Raw genomic sequence first — 18685 nt, 5'->3', positions numbered from 1 at the left:
TGCCTTCTTGGAATTCCACTTTGTCAATTACCGAGGCAGGAAGTTTGTAGGCAATTATGTTTTGTTTGCCTTGCAGAACTGTAGCTCTATGCTTGCTTGCTCCCTGCGTGGTGCGGCTGGTGGGGGATTGTGCTCCACTGACACTGAACGCCGGGTGACCGTCCTCATAATAGCCGTGGCGGCTGCTCAATTACATTTCTCAATAAAAAGAGAAAATGCTAAACAAATGATCGTACTTCAGCGGAAAATCCATCCTGTTTATCTGCACCGGAGCATGGCCAGAACAGCCCGGGATCTCTCCGCATTGTTCACCAGCATTCCATAACATGCAGATGGTGCACGTGGTGTCACAGAGAGCATTTAAAGGGGAAGTCTACATTATGAGGGCCTCTTTCTATACACCCTAGAACAGTGATGGCTAACCTCTGGCACTCCAGCTGTGGTGCAACTACTACTCCCAGCATTCTGCATACATTTCTATGGAGTTCTTAGAACAGCCAAGCAAGTGTACATCTTGGGAGGCGTAGTTTTACCACAGCTGAAGTGCCGCAGGTTAGCCATCACAGCCCTAGAAGCATAAGTGACAATGTTTCAGTAGGGATATCCCAATAATGGGAACAAAAATCAGCATATATGCCTACCTTTTAATTATGCTCCGCCCACTTATATAGAACACGCCCCCCAACCTACTGCATTTAAATCTCAAATACCAGTGATGATGACCCAAAATAAACAGACAGCAAACCTGACCCTTTATATGAAGAGCTGCTTATTACAGATGTAGACTCAAGATCAGTTCATTATACAGACACAGACCATAATAATGACCCAAGGGTTACAGACCGCTGACAATACCCCCTTATTGACAGAACACTGACCATACCAACCTATTTACAGAGCACTGACCATACCCCCCCTTTTTACAGACCACAGACTATACCCCCTGTTAAAAGACTGCTGACCATAACCCCATTTACAGTCCGAAGACCATACCCCCTGTTTACAGACCACAGACCTCTGTTTACAGACCGCAGATCATGCCCCTCTGTTTACAGACCATACTTCCCTATTTACAGTCCGAAGACCACACCCCCTGTTTACAGACCACAGACCCCTGTTTACAAACCACAGATCATACCCCTCTGTTTACAGACCACAGACCATACCCCTCTGTTTACAGACCTCAGACCAAACCCCTATGTTTGCAGACACTAGCCCCCTGTTTACGAACCACAGACCATATCCCCCTGTTGAAAGACTGCTGACCGTACCCCCTATTTACAGACCAAAGACCATACCCCCTGTTTACAGGCCGCATATCATAGCTCCTATTTACAGATCACAGACCATACCCTCCTGTTTACAGACCGCATATCTTACCTCTTTGTTTACAGACCATACTTCCTTATTTATAGACCACAGACCATACACCGCTGTTTACAACCGCAGATCATACCCCTCTGTTTACACACCACACCTCCCTGTTTAAAGACCACAGACAATACACCCCTGTTTACAGACCAAAGACCATAGCCCCTTGTTTACAGACCAAAGACCATAGCCCCTTGTTTACAGACCACACCCCCCTGTTTAAAGACCAAAGACCATAACCCCTTGTTTACAGACCAAAGACCATAGCCCCCTCTTTACAGACCACAGATCATACCCCTTTGTTTACAAACTATACTTGCCTATTTACAGACTACAGATCATACCCCCTGTTTAAAGACTGCTGACCATACCCCACATTTATAGACTGAAGACCATACCCCCTGTTTACAAACCGCTGATCATAGCCCTCTGTTTACAAACCACGGACCTGTTTACAGACTGCAGATCTTACCCCTTTGTTTACAGACCATACTTCCTTCTCTACAGACCATACCCTTCTGTTTACATACCATACTTCTCTGTTTACAGACCACAGACCATAGCCCCGTTTACAGACCACAGATGATACCCCTCTATTTACAGATCATACCCGTTTACAGACCACAGACCATACCTCCCTGTTTACAGACCACAGCCCACTGTTTACAAACCACTGACCACACCCCCATGTTTACAGAATTGCTAACCATATCTCCTGTTTACAGACTGCAGATCATACCCCTCTGTTTACAGACCACAGACCACACCTCCCTGTTTACAGACCACAGATGATACCCCTCTATTTACAGATCATACCCCTCTGTTTACAGACCACAGACCATACCTCTCTGTTTACAGACCACAGACCATACCTCTCTGTTTACAGACCACAGACCATACCTCTCTGTTTACAGACCACAGACCCCTGTTTACAGACCACAGACCCATGTTTACAGACCACTGACCATACCCACAGTTTACAAACCACTGACCACACCCCCATGTTTACAGAATTGCTAACCATATCCCCTGTTTACAGACCGCAGATCATACCCCTCTGTTTACAGACGTCAACTGCAGAAGCAGAGTGTACCAAAATACAATTAAAACGGCATGGTCCAAAACCAATTCAGACCACCAACTTCCTTGCTGGTAGGATCCACTATTCCCCTCTTAGTCACACCATATAAAAATGTAAGGGACTATGTATCACAAAAATCTCTTACCCAATAGCATATATCCCAGAGTAACAAAACAAAACACACAGCACTGTGTACATCAGTCCCACAGAAATGCATGGAGTGGCAGACCGACATACTACCGCTGCATTCAGAGAGGGGAGCTGGGGACCGTCCATTTGTGGGATCTTGGGGGTTCCCAATTGTCGGTCACCCCACCCAAGTGAAATGTAGTGGAGACAACGCTTTTCTGGTAAACTTCCTAATAAAAAGGTGCAAGGATCCCAAAAACTACTATACTGTATATAAAAAAGGTAAATCTCAGCTCTCTATTCTTAAGGCTAGGTTCACACCTGACCGTTTTACAGCGCGTACCTACGCGCTGTAAAACGCTCAACAGGCAAAAACCAATGTTTCCCTATGGGCATGGTTCTCACCTGAGCGTACAGGAGCTTCTTTGGGGCGTATTGTCGCGCGTATTGTGGCAGTTTTTCATTGGATGCCTCTGTGGTTAATCACACAAACGCGCATACTACGTGCGTTTCCAAAATACAAAAACGCCCCACAAAAACGCCTGTAAAAAGCGCTTATCGAATACGCTCAGGTGTGAACCCAAAAGGCAAGTGCTCCAAATCCACTAAAACAGAGTCCTTTACTGTTACATTGAAAAACACTGTAGAGTAGTGGATATGCCAACGCGTTTCAAGCTCTCCATATGTAAAATGGATATTAGACTTGCACTTCTCTCCCTGTGCTACACATGTAGTGTTCTCTGTCAGCAGACATTACAGGCCAAGCTCCAGAGACCTCTACGTCCACAGATACATAACACTGCTGACCTTTTATGAGCCGCTTCCTTCAGGTGCACTGGCCCTTTAACTCCTGACAGTCAGGTAACCAATACCTGGCCATCTTGTAAGTGCATCTAGTAATTAGGAATGTAATGAAGAGCTTCCAATGCGTGTGACGCATGTTATTCTGGGGCTGGATGGCCGACGTTCACAAAGTATTCATTAAGCCCAGGTACAATGACTCCGTCTATCCGGGACATGAATAGCGCGGACGTCTGAAAGTGACTTCATGTGATGGCTCTGCCAGACTTAATATCAGAAAATCGCTCACACGGAGACTGGGGCAGGAAATAATTACTTTTTGTAGTCTGACATTAAAGGAGCGGCAGATTTTGCTACGCTTTTCACGACTGGTGCCGGCTGAGGCCAAGATAAAAGGAAGGTATGTCTACTGACAGGAAAACAGCAATAACCTCCCAGGTAATATTATATGTCATCAGCGCGCTCGCTGCGGCGCGGGAAACAGGCTCATCCACTGCCACGGTCTCCTGCACGTACACTAGTACATCAATATAAAAGTAGAGGTGCCAAGTTTTACGCAAATAACGGTATGAATACTTTTGCCAACATTTTTCAGTTGCTACAGTGTATTTAAGATTAAAAAAATAAATAAAGCAACAATGCAACAAACCTTGATGAAAAAAATCTCCTACTGCTCCCGGGGTCTCCATGGTTACAGACTACAAACAAACCTTGTGTAGTCTGATCCTGCAGTCATGTTACTTACTTTCATCTGCCCCTTCCTCTGTTGTCTGATGGATGATTCCCAACAGTCGCACATAGGCTCCCATGTTTAAACAATGTATACGTTACGACTAGTATCACTGGCCTGGGCGAGCTAAGCCCCCTTCACGTCACCCCCGCGGATCAGATGCTGATAAACGATCCAGAGAATAGATCATCAGTAAGAAAAAGCTACAGAACCCCTTTAAAAAGAACCGGGCGCTAGGTGGGTACATACTGTATATGCTCTGGGGTCTGAATTTGTTTTTCTTGCTTGTTCTGAAGATTGAATTAAGTTGAGGGTCTGGTCTGGGGTCTTAATATTAATAAAGGGGTCTGAAATCATTTATTTATTTATTTTTTACATATATTACTAACTGATCTGAAGTCTGACTCCTTGCTCTAATGTGTTAATAGGAACTCGGCCTCTCCCTCTAGCTGACTGATTGTGAATTACAAGATAACATCGTAACAAATCAAACCCCTACTGGCAGCTCTCGGGCCCCTCATCGCCCTCTTTATAACCCTGTATACAGTTGATAATATAATGTCTTCCCTATCTAAAGGACCAGGGGTGTATACAGGGATTAGCTGCAGTTATATAAACCTCCTGACTCACACTGCCTGTACTATCTGTGTGTACTGACTCTCCAGAGTAGTACTATAACATGCAGCTTCACACTGGTCTCCCTGCCTCCTGAATGTAAGAACTGACAGGGGAGATAAGACAGGACAGAGAGGGCAAACAGGCATAGGTCACATAGGATAAGGGTCCATTCACACGTCCGTAGAATGGGCCCGGATCCGTTCCGCAAAGTTGTGGAACGAATCCGGACCCATTCATTCTCTATGGGGCCGGAAGAGATGCGGACAGCACACAGTGTGCTGTCCGCATCCGCATTTCCGGAGCGCAGCCCCGATCTTCCGGTTTGCGGCTCCCGAAAAAAATAGAACATGTTCTATTCTTGTCCGCAATTGCGGACAAGAATAGGCAGTTCTATGGGAGTTCCGGCCGGGTGTATTGCAGATCCGCAATACACTACGGACGTGTGAATGGACCCTTACATGCAGTGTGAGGGGACAGTAATTCTGTGTCTTGGCTGCCCTTACACAGTGCAGCGTGGTGAGACTCTGCCCCGCGCTCCGGAAATGCGGATGCGAACAGCACACTGTGTGCTGTCCGCATCTCTTCCGGCCCCATAGAGAATGAACTGGTCCGGATTCGTTCTGCAACGTTGCGGAACGGATCCAGACCCATTCTAAGGACGTGTGAATGGACCCTTATCCTATGTGACCTATGCCTGTCTGCCCTCTCTGTTCTGTCTTCTCTCCCCTGTTAGCTCTTACATGCAGGAGGCAGGGAGACCAGTGTGAAGCTGCATGTTATAGAACTACTCTGGAGAGTCAGTACACACAGATAGTACAGGCAGTGTATAGTTATGTCTCTGCAAAGCCAGGCATGATGGGAAATGTAGGATTTATTAGGAAAACCATATCTGACGGGAAAAGGAATCAAGATGGCTGACAACTCACGAATGACACATCAAATATGTCTTATTCTTTAATAAAGGAATAACAATCATTAAATGTTTTTGTCCGGCCAACATCCAGTATTTAAAGTCCTTTTTAATGCTGCGCCGTTTTCCTTAGTTCTCCGCAGCCGGGTTATTGGTGTACGATGTCATGGAAAATATATGGGGCTGTATACAACTCTGTCCCGGTCTTGAAGGAGAGCTCAGCACAAAAGCACCCAGCAGAAGTGCATTAAATAATCTGGCACCTAATGGATCCCATAGATGGCGGATTAAAGGAATTGTAATCAGAAGAGAATTTGTGCAGGTAACAGAGGGACGTCCCAAGTAAAGCCAGCCGTGCACATAGGGATTATGTAACACAAGCCAACCACAAGTCAAAAAAATGTAACATCCCGGAAAGTTGTCACCTCCTAGACTTTGTTTTCAAAGGTGCGGTCTACGGGCAGACAGACAGGACACAATTTATAAAAGGCTAATTGGAAGAGGAAATAATACAAGCCGGGCCGCAATGACACCAGAGCAAACCCGCATTCCTCCGAGCAAATAGTCGCTGCTGAAAGCCGTCTGAACACCATTGTACGACCCGGGCAGGAATCACAACAAGCTCTCCTGTGGTTATGTCTGCAGTAGAAAGTGGAAGCCACAGCTGACTGATAAAGTACAATGACTGCCCACAGCACCAGCAATGCCCTTCAAATCCCTGCAATTCCCAAACAATACGCTGTGCCATGTGAACAAAGGCAAAAGATTGTATGTACCACAGAGGATTAACACCTTCCCTGCTGGAGAAACTACACCGACACACAGGGTGCTGTACTACTAGAACTCTGCAAAAACAAGGCTGTATTATAGTATATTCTTCTACATAGGAACCGTATTATAGTGGTTATATTCTTGTACATAGGAGCAGTATTATAGTAGTTATATTCTTGTACATAGGAGCAGTATTATAGTAGTTATATTCTTGTACATAGGAGCAGTATTATAGTAGTTATATTCCTGTACATAGGAGCAGTATTATAGTAGTTATATTCCTGTACATAGGAGCAGTATTATAGTAGTTATATTCTTGTACATAGGAGCAGTATTATAGTAGTTATATTCTTGTACATAGGAGCAGTATTATAGTAGTTATATTCTTGTACATAGGAGGCAGTATTATAGTAGTTATATTCTTGTACATAGGAGCAGTATTATAGTAGTTATATTCATATACATAAGAGGCAGTATTATAGTAGTTATATTCTTGTACATAGGCGGCAGTATTATAGTAGTTATATTCTTGTACATAGTAGCAGTATTATAGTAGTTATATTCTTGTACATAGTAGCAGTATTATAGTACTTATATTCTTGTACATAGGAGCAGTATTATAGTACTTATATTCTTGTACATAGGAGCAGTATTATAGTAGTTATAGTATTATAGTAGTTATATTCTTGTACATAGGGGCCGTTTTATAATAGTTATAGTCTTGTATATAGAAGCAGTATTATAGTAGTTATATTCTTGTACATAGGAGAAGTATTATAGTAGTTATATTCTTGTACATAGGGGCCGTTTTATAATAGTTATAGTCTTGTATATAGAAGCAGTATTATAGTAGTTATATTCTTGTACATAGGAGAAGTATTATAGTAGTTATATTCTTGTACATAGGAGTAGTATTATAGTAGTTATATTCTTGTACATAGGAGCAGTATTATAGTAGTTATATTCTTGTACATAGGAGGCAGTATTATAGTAGTTATATTCTTGCACATAGGAGGCAGTATTATAGTAGTTATATTCTTGTATATAGAAGCAGTATTATAGTAGTTATAGACTTGTACATAGGAGCAGTATTATAGTAGTTATATTCTTGTACATAGAAGCAGTATTATAGTAGTTATAGACTTGCACATAGGAGGCAGTATTATAGTAGTTATATTCTTGTACATAGGAGGCAGTATTATAGTAGCTATAGTCTTGTATATAGGAGCAGTATTATAGTAGTTATAGTCTTGTACATAGGAGCAGTATTATAGTAGTTATATTCTTGTACATAGGAGCAGTATTATAGTAGTTATATTCCTGTACATAGGAGGCAGTATTATAGTAGTTATAGTCTTGTATATAGGAGCAGTATTATAGTAGTTATAGTCTTGTATATAGGAGCAGTATTATAGTAGTTATATTCTTATACATAGGAGGCAGTATTATAGTAGTTATATTCTTGTACATAGGTGCAGTATTATACTAGTTATATTCCTGTATATAGGAGCAGTATTATAGTAGTTATATTCTTGTACATAGGAGCAGTATTATAGTAGTTATAGTCTTGTATATAGGAGCAGTATTATAGTAGTTATAGTCTTGTACATAGGGGACAGTAATAAAATAATTATATTCTTGTCTTGCTTTTCAGCAGCACTCTGAGAAGGAGTTGTGAAGTGTGCTGAGTAGTGATGTCAGTAGAAGTGATACATGGCTGCTGATGCTAGTGTCTTCACATTTCGACTGTGGCATATCATGGATGTGGCATGAAAAATACCTGGGGGACCACAGAACCACTGAGAACGGATCTGATTATGTGACTATTAGTTTTTGGTAATATACAGCTTGAAACTGCAGGAAGTTTAATACAAGCAGCCTGTATTTGTTTTGCACTACATCTGTTAAGGGTCAAAAGAGAAGCTCCACTGGACCAATTCGTGGAAGCATTGTGCGTATTCCCCTTCCCCAAGGACTTACACCGTATTGTCGGGCGGCACATGTAACTTGAAGAAGAGTCTCCTCATCCACAAATGGTCTCACGGCATCGTGGATAATCACCACCTCCGGTTTCTGAAGCGCAGGCCCAAGACTGTGATCTTCTGTAAATGCTCTCAGGCCATTGAAGATGGATCGATGTCTCGTCACGCCACCTTCCACCAGCGTCACGCTCTTGTGTCTGTAACGGTGAGTAATACTCTTCATCAGGTCAACGCTCTCTGCAGCCACGACAACCACAATGTCCGATATCCACCCAACCCTGCAAAATAAAATGTATGCTGCATATTCAGAAATTTAAAAACAGGAATCTGCAACCTCCGGGTTTCTATCTATGTGGGAAATGACAACTCTCAGCGTGTCAAGAAAGGCTGGGAGTAGTAGTAGTGTCACAATAGTTGGAAGATGCAGGCCACGGATCAAACATCAGGACCTATAGGCAATCTGAAATACACCATTGAGAGGAGACACGATGTAGGAGGGTAGGAGAGAGGCTGGTTTAGTGCCCGGGGCGACTCCTTGATCCCTCCACTTGACAGCGCAGGTGCGGTGGCAGCAGTTCAGCCATTACATCGTGGCATCTCGCCTATAAAAGCACAGCACACGCTGCTCTGTTATATGATAGCGCTAATTACAGGTGCACAGCGCAGACTGAAACATGAACGGCGTATACAGACTCACAAGAAAGTCACAAGATGCAACTTTTATGCAATTTTTTCCTTACTCCACAGAAGTCATTTGAAAGGTCACAGAACACAAATTTCCAACAACTACTAGGAGTAGCACTTTAGGGCCCATTCACACAGCGTCAAAACTCCACCGGCGGCCACGTGGAATCTGGCTCCATTGTTTAAAGCTGCGACCGTGCCAAGAAGGGATATGTCCTTTGTTGGCACCGCGCCAGAATGGACATCATTGGAAGCTGCGGCGGAGGTCTGTTCACCGTCTGGTTACACTCAACGGCAGTGGCGGATTACCATAGGGACGTTCGGGTCGGCAGCCCCGGGCCCAGCACCGCTGGGGGGCCCAACGCTGACCTGAACGCCCACATACTGCGGCGGGGCACGGGAGGGCATAGCTCCCTGTCCCGTCCCCGATCACCGCCATAGGCTTCAGGCCTTGTAGGCCTGAGGCCTATGCGGTAGTGAAATCCCGGCGCAGGCGTGCGTGATGACGTCATCGCGCGCCTGTGCCGGGACGCAGCACTGTGACGCGCCTGACTCATCCCGCCTTCCTCTGCGAGCAAGCGCCTGGCCCTGGACATAGGTGAGTATTTATCTTTTCATTTTTTTATTTCATGTGCCTACTTTGGGGGGGGGACACACAGGAGGACATATTAGGGAAGATAAATCGAGTACATGGGGGGGGGGGGGGGAATGGGGGGGCTGTATGGGGCCAAATTATTATGGGAGGGAATACTATGTGGGGACAAATTACTATGTGGGGGCAAATTATTATGAGAGGGACTACTATGTGGGGGCAAATTACTAGATGGGGCAGTGTGGGGGCAAATTGCTATTTGGGGGCAGTGTGGGGGCAAATTATTATGGGAGGGACTACTATGTGGGGGCAAATTTCTATATGGGGGCAGTGTGGGGGAAACTATTGTGTGGGGGTAAATGCTATGTGGGGACAGTGTGGGGGGAAATTACTATGTGGGGGCAGTGTGGGTGAAACTATTGTGTGGGGGCAGTGTGGGGGAAATTGCCATGTGGGGACAGTGTGGGGTAATTTCTATGTGGGGACAGTGTGGGGTAATTTCTATGTGGGGACAGTGTGGGGTAATTTCTATGTGGGGACAGTGTGGGGTAATTTCTATGTGGGGACAGTGTGGGGTAATTTCTATGTGGGGACAGTGTGGGGTAATTTCTATGTGGGGACAGTGGGGGGTAATTTCTATGTGGGGACAGTGTGGGGTAATTTCTATGTGGGGACAGTGTGGGGTAATTTCTATGTGGGGACAGTGTGGGGTAATTTCTATGTGGGGACAGTGTGGGGTAATTTCTATGTGGGGACAGTGTGGGGTAATTTCTATGTGGGGACAGTGTGGGGTAATTTCTATGTGGGGGCAGTGTGGGGGCAAATTACTATGTGGGGGCAGTGTGGTGGAAATTACTATGTGGGGGCAGTGTGGTGGAAATTACTGTGTGGGGGCAAACTACTATATGGGGGCAATTACTGTGTGGGGGCAAATTACTATGGGGGATTACTATGTGGGGGTGTTGCTATTGGGGAGGCACTGTAGGGGCAATTCTTTTATTTCTGGGGACACTATACAGGGATTATTGCCTGGAGCACAATAGAAGGTGGTATTATTACTGGGGGTCTCTAGGGGACATTATAGCTGCCGTGGACACTATAGGAACATTTGGGGTAATTTATCAAACTGGTGTAAAGTAGAACTGGCTTAGTTGCCCATAGCAGCCAATCAGATTCCACCTTTCATATTTGACGGCTCTTTTGGAAATCCAGTTCTACTTTACACCAGTTTGATAAATTACCCCAATTATATCTATCAGGGTCACTATTTTTTCAGCAGTATAGTTCCTGGGGCATTGGGGAGCACAATGGGCACAGTATTGGGGGTGGCAGGATGACACTGTGGGGACACCAGGATGATGAGGTTGATGGAAAAATTGAGAAATCTAACGTGTCTGTGTTACAAACTGTAGAGACGAGATGCGGCTGAAAGAATTCGCCATGTTGGTCTGGGTCAAATGGAGGAGAAGAGGAAAGAGAAGGTCTACATGACAGGAGATGTCACTGGATGTAAGAGGCATGTGGTGCTGTATTCTCCTCCATGTCTTTTTTATTACAATTTTATGTATTTTAAAATTGGCGACCAGATTTTTCAGTTTAGGATCCAATTTGGGGTATTTTTTTTAGTCTGAAGATGTCATATGGCCTAAGAAGAGACTGTGGCGCCCATGAAGCACCGCAGCCTCTTCATACAAAAAAAATAAAAAATAAACTAAAATGGAGGGGGGCCAAGTTGGGTAGACAGCCCCGGGCCTATCATGCACTTAATCCGCCCCTGCTCAACGGGGCTAAACGGCAAGTGGCTTCATTGCAGTGAAACCGAAAAAATTCAGCAGAACCCACAAGAATATCACATTGTCAAAATCCGCCACGTGAAAAGAGCCTTAGGCCTTTTTCACACGGGAGTCCCGGATTTAACCGGATGCGTCGCGTGTGCATTGCGGGAAAACCGTGCGAGTAGGCATGCAATTGCAGTCAGTTTTGACTGTGATTGCGTTCCGATGTTGTTTTTTCCGCGCGAGTGCAATACGTTTTGCACGCGTGTGAGAGAAAACTGAATGTGGTACCCAGACCCGAACCCAGACTTCTTCACTTCTATGTTCATTCAGCAGGACCTGCGGCGATTACGTCATCAAAGGTCCTTTTGCAGGTCCTGAAAGAAGAAGAAAGAAGACGATGCCGGCTGCGCGATCAAGTGGATGAAGCAAGTTAATATTATTATTTTTTTAACCCCTCAATCCACATTTTACTAAGCAGTCTGTATTAAGAATGCTATTATTTTTCCTTATAACCATGTTATAAGGGAAAATAATAAAATTAATACACTTTAATGGGGTCCGGGGTTGCTTTCATCCCGATCGTCACCTAGCAATCATGCGTGAAAATCGCACTGCATCCGCACTTGCTTGCGAATGAGATGCGATTTTTGCGCAGACCCATTCACTTCTATGGGGCCTGCGGTGCGTGAAAAACGCAGAATATAGAACATGCTGCGATTTTCACACAAAGCACAAGTGATGCGTGAAAATCACCGCTCATCTGCTCAGCCCCATTGGAGTGAACGGGTCCGAATTCAGTGCGGGTGCAATGCGTTCACCTCACGCATTGCACCGGCGCGGAAAACTTGCCCGTGTAAGGGTACTTTCACATTAGCGTTTTTCTTTTCCGGCGCTGAGTTCCGTCCTAGGGGCTCAAATCCGGAAAAGAACTGATCAGTTTTATCCTAATGCATTCTGAATGGAGTATAAGGGCTCTTTCACACCTGCGTTCTTTTGTTCCGGCATAGAGTTCCGTCGTCGGGGCTCTATGCCGGAAGAATCCTGATCAGTTTTATCCTAATGCATTCTGAATGGAGAGAAATCCGTTCAGGATGCATCAGGATGTCTTCAGTTCAGGGCCGGAACGTTTTTTGGCCGGAGAAAATACCGCAGCATGCTGCGCTTTTTGCTCCGGCCAAAAATCCTGAAGACTTGCCGCAAGGCCGGATCCGGAATTAATGCCCATTGAAAGGCATTTATCCGGATCCGGCCTTAAGCTAAACGTTGTTTCGGATCCGACGTTTAGCTTTTTCTGAATGTCCTGGCAGCCATGGTAAAGTGTAGCGGGGAGCAGTATACTTACCGTCTGTGCGGCTCCCGGGGCGCTTCAGAGTGACGTCAGGGCGCCCCACGCGCATGGATGACGTGATCGCATGGCACGTCATCCATGCGCATGGGGCGCTCTGACGTCATTCTGGAGCGCCCCGGGAGCCGCGTGGACGGTAAGTATACCGCTCCCCCGCTCCCCACTACTACTATGGCAACCAGGACTTTAATAGCGTCCTGGCTGCCATAGTAACACTGAACGCATTTTGAAGACGGAAGCGTCTTCAAATGCTTTCAGTTCACTTGCGTTTTTCCGGATCCGGCGTGTAATTCCGGCAAATGGAGTACACGACGGATCCGGACAACGCAAGTGTGAAAGAGGCCTAATCCGTTCAGGATGCATCAGGATGTCTTCAGTTCAGTCTTTTTGACTGATCAGGCTTTTCAGAAAACTGTAGCATGCTGTATTTTTTCCTCCGGCCAAAAATCCTGAACACTTTGACTGAACGCCGAATCAGGCCTTTTTCCCATTGACTTGCATTAACGCTGGATCCGGCGCCGTGTGTTCAGTTAAACCGGCAAAATGTGAAAAAAAAAGTTAAGTCCATAAATGGCTGATCCGTTTTTTCCAATGCATTTTTTCATTGTGATCAAAATCCTGATCAGGATTCAAATGTAATCCATTTTCACACGTTTTTCCGGATCCGGCGGGCAGTTCCAGTGTCGGAATTGAGTGCCGGATTTAAACGCTAGTGTGAAAGTAGCCTGAGACGGGCCTTAGGGTACTTTCACACTTGCGTTGTTTATTCCGGCAGGCAGTCCGGCACTAATACATTCTTATGGAAAAAAATGCTGGATCAGGCATTCAGGCAAGTCTTCTGTTTTTTTCCGCCAGGGAAAAAACAGAGCATGCTACGGTTTTCTCTTTTGCCTGATCAGTCAAAACGACTGAACTGAAGACATCCTGAACGGATTACTCTCCATTCAGAATGCATGGGGATATGCCTGATCAGTTATTTTCCGATATAGAGCCCCTGTGATGGAACTCTATGCACTTACCGTGGATTTCACCTTCTGCAGAAACAGACATGTTGTAGATGTAAAAATTCACACGGCAGCTCCAGTTATCTGCAGAAGATTTCCACAAGGTATCGATGACCATTTAAAAAAAAAACAATACCGCCCCAGATAGTAATGTCCGTGTCATGACAGGGAGGCCCATCCAAGCCCTCCTCACGGCTGCCAGTTGGGTACACAGCGATCTGATGCTCTCTAGGAGCACCTGGCTGGCAGAAGAACGTGCCCTCCTGCATTTATCTGTATTGCCATGCCCAGGAGGGGGCGGTGATATTTTGTGCTGCACTACAGTACTGCTGGTCCGCCTACTTTTGTTTGCCCTGCCTATTTATATTGGCCAGCCTACAACTTGGGAACAGATTTTTTTTCAAGGGCCACTTTAAAGTACAGTATGTACACCTTTGTGGGGCAATTTTTATTAATTACTGCATTGTAGTCATTTTAAGCTAAAAAGAATTTTTTCAATTGGTCTATATTACAAATGTTGAACCCATGTCTCTCTCCAGCCTTGAGATTCTCTAGTAGCAGGTGCTGAATTTTCACTCTGTTCGGTCAGGCAGCTCAGCTGACGGCTCCTTATCTCTGACCTCCTACTGATAAGAATGTGCCTTAAGTAAGTGTTTAGGATTATTCGATGATGACCGCACAAAGTAAAAGTGAAAGTACGATTCACACGGCTAGAAAAACTGTTAATCCTTTGTGAAAGAAAGGCTCAATATTTTTTAATAAAGACCAATTGAAAAAGTGATTTTTAGCCCAAAATGAGTAAAACCATTGTCTATCATTACAAAAAATGTTGCTCGCCCACCTACAGCAAGGGTTTCCCCGGAATGTCTCCTCCAGATTACAGCACCTCTTGGCCGCCGGGTCACCAGATATATGGCGAATCGAGCACTTATGGAACCAGCTGGGACGCCAGCTTCACCAGACTACGACTGTGCAGGATCTAGGAGGCAATTCTGCCGCAGATAATCCACAGCGTATCCACCTGGCACTTTTGTCTAAGAGAGTCACACTCTGACCGTGGGAGGGGAGGCACTGCAGTCTATAGGAGGTACCCTCTGGCAGGTGTACATATGGGAGAGTCACTCACTAGCTGGCTCTATTCATGGGATGCAACCTGTCAGGAGCTGTCTATGTGGTCACAAGCTAAGTCTATAAAGGGAGCTCCTTCCGCCATGGACGAGCTATTGGGGGCGCTCTCAATCAGATGCTGTCTAAAGCATGAGATGCTCTTTGGCAGATGTCATCTTGGGTAGGTGCTGTTTGATTTGCGCTCTCTTGAGAGAGGGCTCATTGACATGTGCTGTCTTGGCTGTGGTGGTCTGAGTGATGCTTACTGAAAGGCATCAATAAGGGGTGCTCTCTGAACAGTGCTGTCTGTGAAGGGGCACTCTGACCAGTGCTGTCTATGAGGGGGCACTCTCTGACCAGTGCTGTCTATGAGGGGGCACTCTCGGACCAGTGCTGTCTATGAGGGGGCACTCTCTGACCAGTGCTGTCTATGAGGGGGCACTCTCTGACCAGTGCTGTCTATGAGGGGGGGCTCTCCGACCAGTGCTGTCTATGAGGGGGCGCTCTCTGACCAGCGCTGTCTATGAGGGGGCACTCTCTGACTAGCGCTGTCTATGAGGGGGCACTTTCTGACCAGCGCTGTCTATGAGGGGGCGCTCTCTGACCAGCGCTGTCTATGAGGGGGCGCTCTCTGACCAGCGCTGTCTATGAGGGGGCACTCTCTGACCAGCGCTGTCTATGAGGGGGCACTGACTCTCTGACCAGTGCCGTCTATGAGGGGGCACTCTCTGACCAGTGCCGTCTATGAAGGGGGCTCTCTGACCAGCGCTGTCTATGAGGGGGCACTCTCTGACCAGCGCTGTCTAGGAGGGGGCACTCTCTGACCAGCGCTGTCTATGAGGGGGCACTCTCTGACCAGCGCTGTCTATGAGGGGGCACTCTCTGACTAGCGCTGTCTATGAGGGGGCACTTTCTGACCAGCGCTGTCTATGAGGGGGCGCTCTCTGACCAGCGCTGTCTATGAGGGGGCGCTCTCTGACCAGCGCTGTCTATGAGGGGGCACTCTCTGACCAGCGCTGTCTATGAGGGGGCACTGACTCTCTGACCAGTGCCGTCTATGAGGGGGCACTCTCTGACCAGTGCTGTCTATGAAGGGGGCTCTCTGACCAGCGCTGTCTATGAGGGGGCACTCTCTGACCAGCGCTGTCTATGAGGGGGCACTCTCTGACCAGCGCTGTCTATGAGGGGGCACTCTCTGACCAGCGCTGTCTATGAGGGGGCACTCTCTGACCAGCGCTGTCTATGAGGGGGCACTCTCTGACTAGCGCTGTCTATGAGGGGGCACTTTCTGACCAGCGCTGTCTATGAGGGGGCACTCTCTGACCAGCGCTGTCTATGAGGGGGCACTTTCTGACCAGCGCTGTCTATGAGGGGGCACTCTCTGACCAGCGCTGTCTATGAGGGGGCACTCTCTGACCAGCGCTGTCTAGGAGGGGGCACTCTCTGACCAGCGCTGTCTAGGAGGGGGCACTCTCTGACCAGCGCTGTCTAGGAGGGGGCACTCTCTGACCAGCGCTGTCTAGGAGGGGGCACTCTCTGACCAGCGCTGTCTAGGAGGGGGCACTCTCTGACCAGCGCTGTCTAGGAGGGGGCACTCTCGTCTAGGAGGGGGCACTCTCTGACCAGCGCTGTCTAGGAGGGGGCACTCTCTGACCAGCGCTGTCTAGGAGGGGGCACTCTCTGACCAGCGCTGTCTAGGAGGGGGCACTCTCTGACCAGCGCTGTCTAGGAGGGGGCACTCTCTGACCAGCGCTGTCTAGGAGGGGGCACTCTCTGACCAGCGCTGTCTAGGAGGGGGCACTCTCTGACCAGCGCTGTCTAGGAGGGGGCACTCTCTGACCAGCGCTGTCTATGAGGGGGCACTCTCTGACCAGCGCTGTCTATGAGGGGGCACTCTCTGACCAGCGCTGTCTAGGAGGGGGCACTCTCTGACCAGCGCTGTCTAGGAGGGGGCACTCTCTGACCAGCGCTGTCTAGGAGGGGGCACTCTCTGACCAGCGCTGTCTAGGAGGGGGCACTCTCTGACCAGCGCTGTCTAGGAGGGGGCACTCTCTGACCAGCGCTGTCTATGAGGGGGCACTCTCTGACCAGCGCTGTCTATGAGGGGCACTCTCTGACCAGTACTGTCTATGAGGGGGCACTCTCTGACCAGCGCTGTCTATGAGGGGGCACTCTCTGACCAGCGCTGTCTATGAGGGGGCACTCTCTGACCAGCGCTGTCTAGGAGGGGGCACTCTCTGACCAGCGCTGTCTATGAGGGGGCACTCTCTGACCAGCGCTGTCTATGAGGGGGCACTCTCTGACCAGCGCTGTCTATGAGGGGGCACTCTCTGACCAGTGCTGTCTATGAGGGGGCACTCTGACCGGCACTATGAGGGGACACACTTTGTCTATGAGGGGGGTTCAGGCACTATCTATAGGGGGCACTCTTAAAGGCGCTGTCTGAGAGGGGCACTGTCCATGGCCTCCATCTCCGTGTGCACAAGTGTAATATTGACACTCTCACCTGGAAACTACAGATCACACCAGATGGACTACAATCACCTGCAGTCACTTGGTGTATTATTTGGTTTTCTGCAGAGCTTACAGTGGGTAAAAGTCAACAGATATTATCCCGCCAATCATATCACAGCTTTCATTCCCTAAACCCTTTTCAGAAAAATGCAAGGTGGAATCTGATTGGTTGGTATGACTAACCCCTCCTCCTCCGTACTTAACTTCACTAGCAGAAGCTAAAGAGGTTGCCTGTAACAACCAATCAGACTTCAGCTTCCATTCTATTACTTTAAGAGCAGTGATTTGATTGGTTGCTAGGAACCAACCTGCCTTAGTTGTACTAAAACCTAGTCGAGGAGGCGTTGCTTACTGCAACCAATCAGACTTCAGGTACTATTTTCTTAGCTCAGCGCTGAGCTGCTGATTGGTCGCTAACTGGCCGCGCGCCCCTTCCACTAGTTGAGGCCTAGTCCCTGAGCTGAACCTCCGCAGTCTGCGTGTTTTCCTGCCTGCTTCCCGCGGTGCTCACCTCTCCAAGGCCTCCAGGGTGCGACTAATGAGCGGTCTCCCCAGCACCGGGCAGTACTGCTTAGGCATGCAGCCTCCCAGCCGCTCCCCGCTGCCTCCCGCCGGCAGCACGGCAGCCACACGCCGCACCCCCTCCATCCTTCCCGCGCCTGTGCTGCTCTGCTCCCCGGCGCTGTCCCGGCCGTGTGCTGGGCCGCCCCTAGCCAATAGCAGCAGAGACCGCCGAGCCCGGGCTTCTCTTCCTCGCAGCAGCCGCAGTTCTGTGTCAGTGAGAGGGGAGGCAATGGTGCGGGTCTGGGGGGGCACTTTTAACCCTTCCATCACCCATTAGGTTCCATAGTGGTCAGCGGGTGCACAATTGCAGTGTGAACTTGGCGCAAACTAATCGCCTACGTAGGTCGAGGGATTTTTAATTTCTTCCCCAAAAACCCCTACGGCGGTGGATAATTTAGCAGCGGCAAAATTTTTAAGACCTGACGTTGCATGTACGTATATTATGTCGTGCACCCCCCATAGGTAACAGGCGATGAAGCCGTACGTTGGGCACGATCATGCGTATATCAGCCGCCATGCATCCCTGGACCCCATGGGCCTTCTGCGCGCTTAGCGGACGCGCTGTGATTTTTTTTTTCCATATTGGCAAATGGAAAATCTGCAGCGATTGACAGAAGCAGCAAAAGTCTGCAGATTGTCAGCTCAGATTGCAATGCATAGGGTAAAACCTACAATCGTATCCACGTGTAAGGCCTCATGCACAC

The 18685-nt window shown here is 47.6% G+C and overlaps 1 protein-coding gene across 4 annotated transcripts in view; it reads right to left on the bottom strand.

Annotated features, from left to right (window-relative positions):
* CRPPA (CDP-L-ribitol pyrophosphorylase A) overlaps nucleotides 1-18156 on the bottom strand; it is a 184198-nt gene extending 166042 nt beyond the window's left edge. Inside the window, exons 1-2 of one of the 4 annotated variants that reach the window (XM_044294010.1) lie at nucleotides 17929-18156; nucleotides 8392-8590 (exon numbers count right to left, since the gene is read on the bottom strand). In XM_044294010.1, the coding sequence (XP_044149945.1) occupies nucleotides 8392-8590; nucleotides 17929-18065 (336 nt within the window). In that variant the 5' untranslated portion in view covers nucleotides 18066-18156. Of the gene's footprint in view, nucleotides 1-8391; nucleotides 8672-17928 lie in introns of all 4 variants that reach the window. The other 3 variants (XM_044294012.1, XM_044294011.1, XM_044294009.1) reach the window with 3 other exon arrangements.
* Between the last annotated feature and the right edge of the window lie 529 nt (nucleotides 18157-18685).

This window comes from Bufo gargarizans, chromosome 5 (genome assembly GCF_014858855.1).
Source record: "Bufo gargarizans isolate SCDJY-AF-19 chromosome 5, ASM1485885v1, whole genome shotgun sequence".
NCBI classification, from domain to species: domain Eukaryota; kingdom Metazoa; phylum Chordata; class Amphibia; order Anura; family Bufonidae; genus Bufo; species Bufo gargarizans.
Note: the sequence above shows the minus strand (reverse complement) of the source record. Positions and strands in the feature narration are given on the sequence as shown.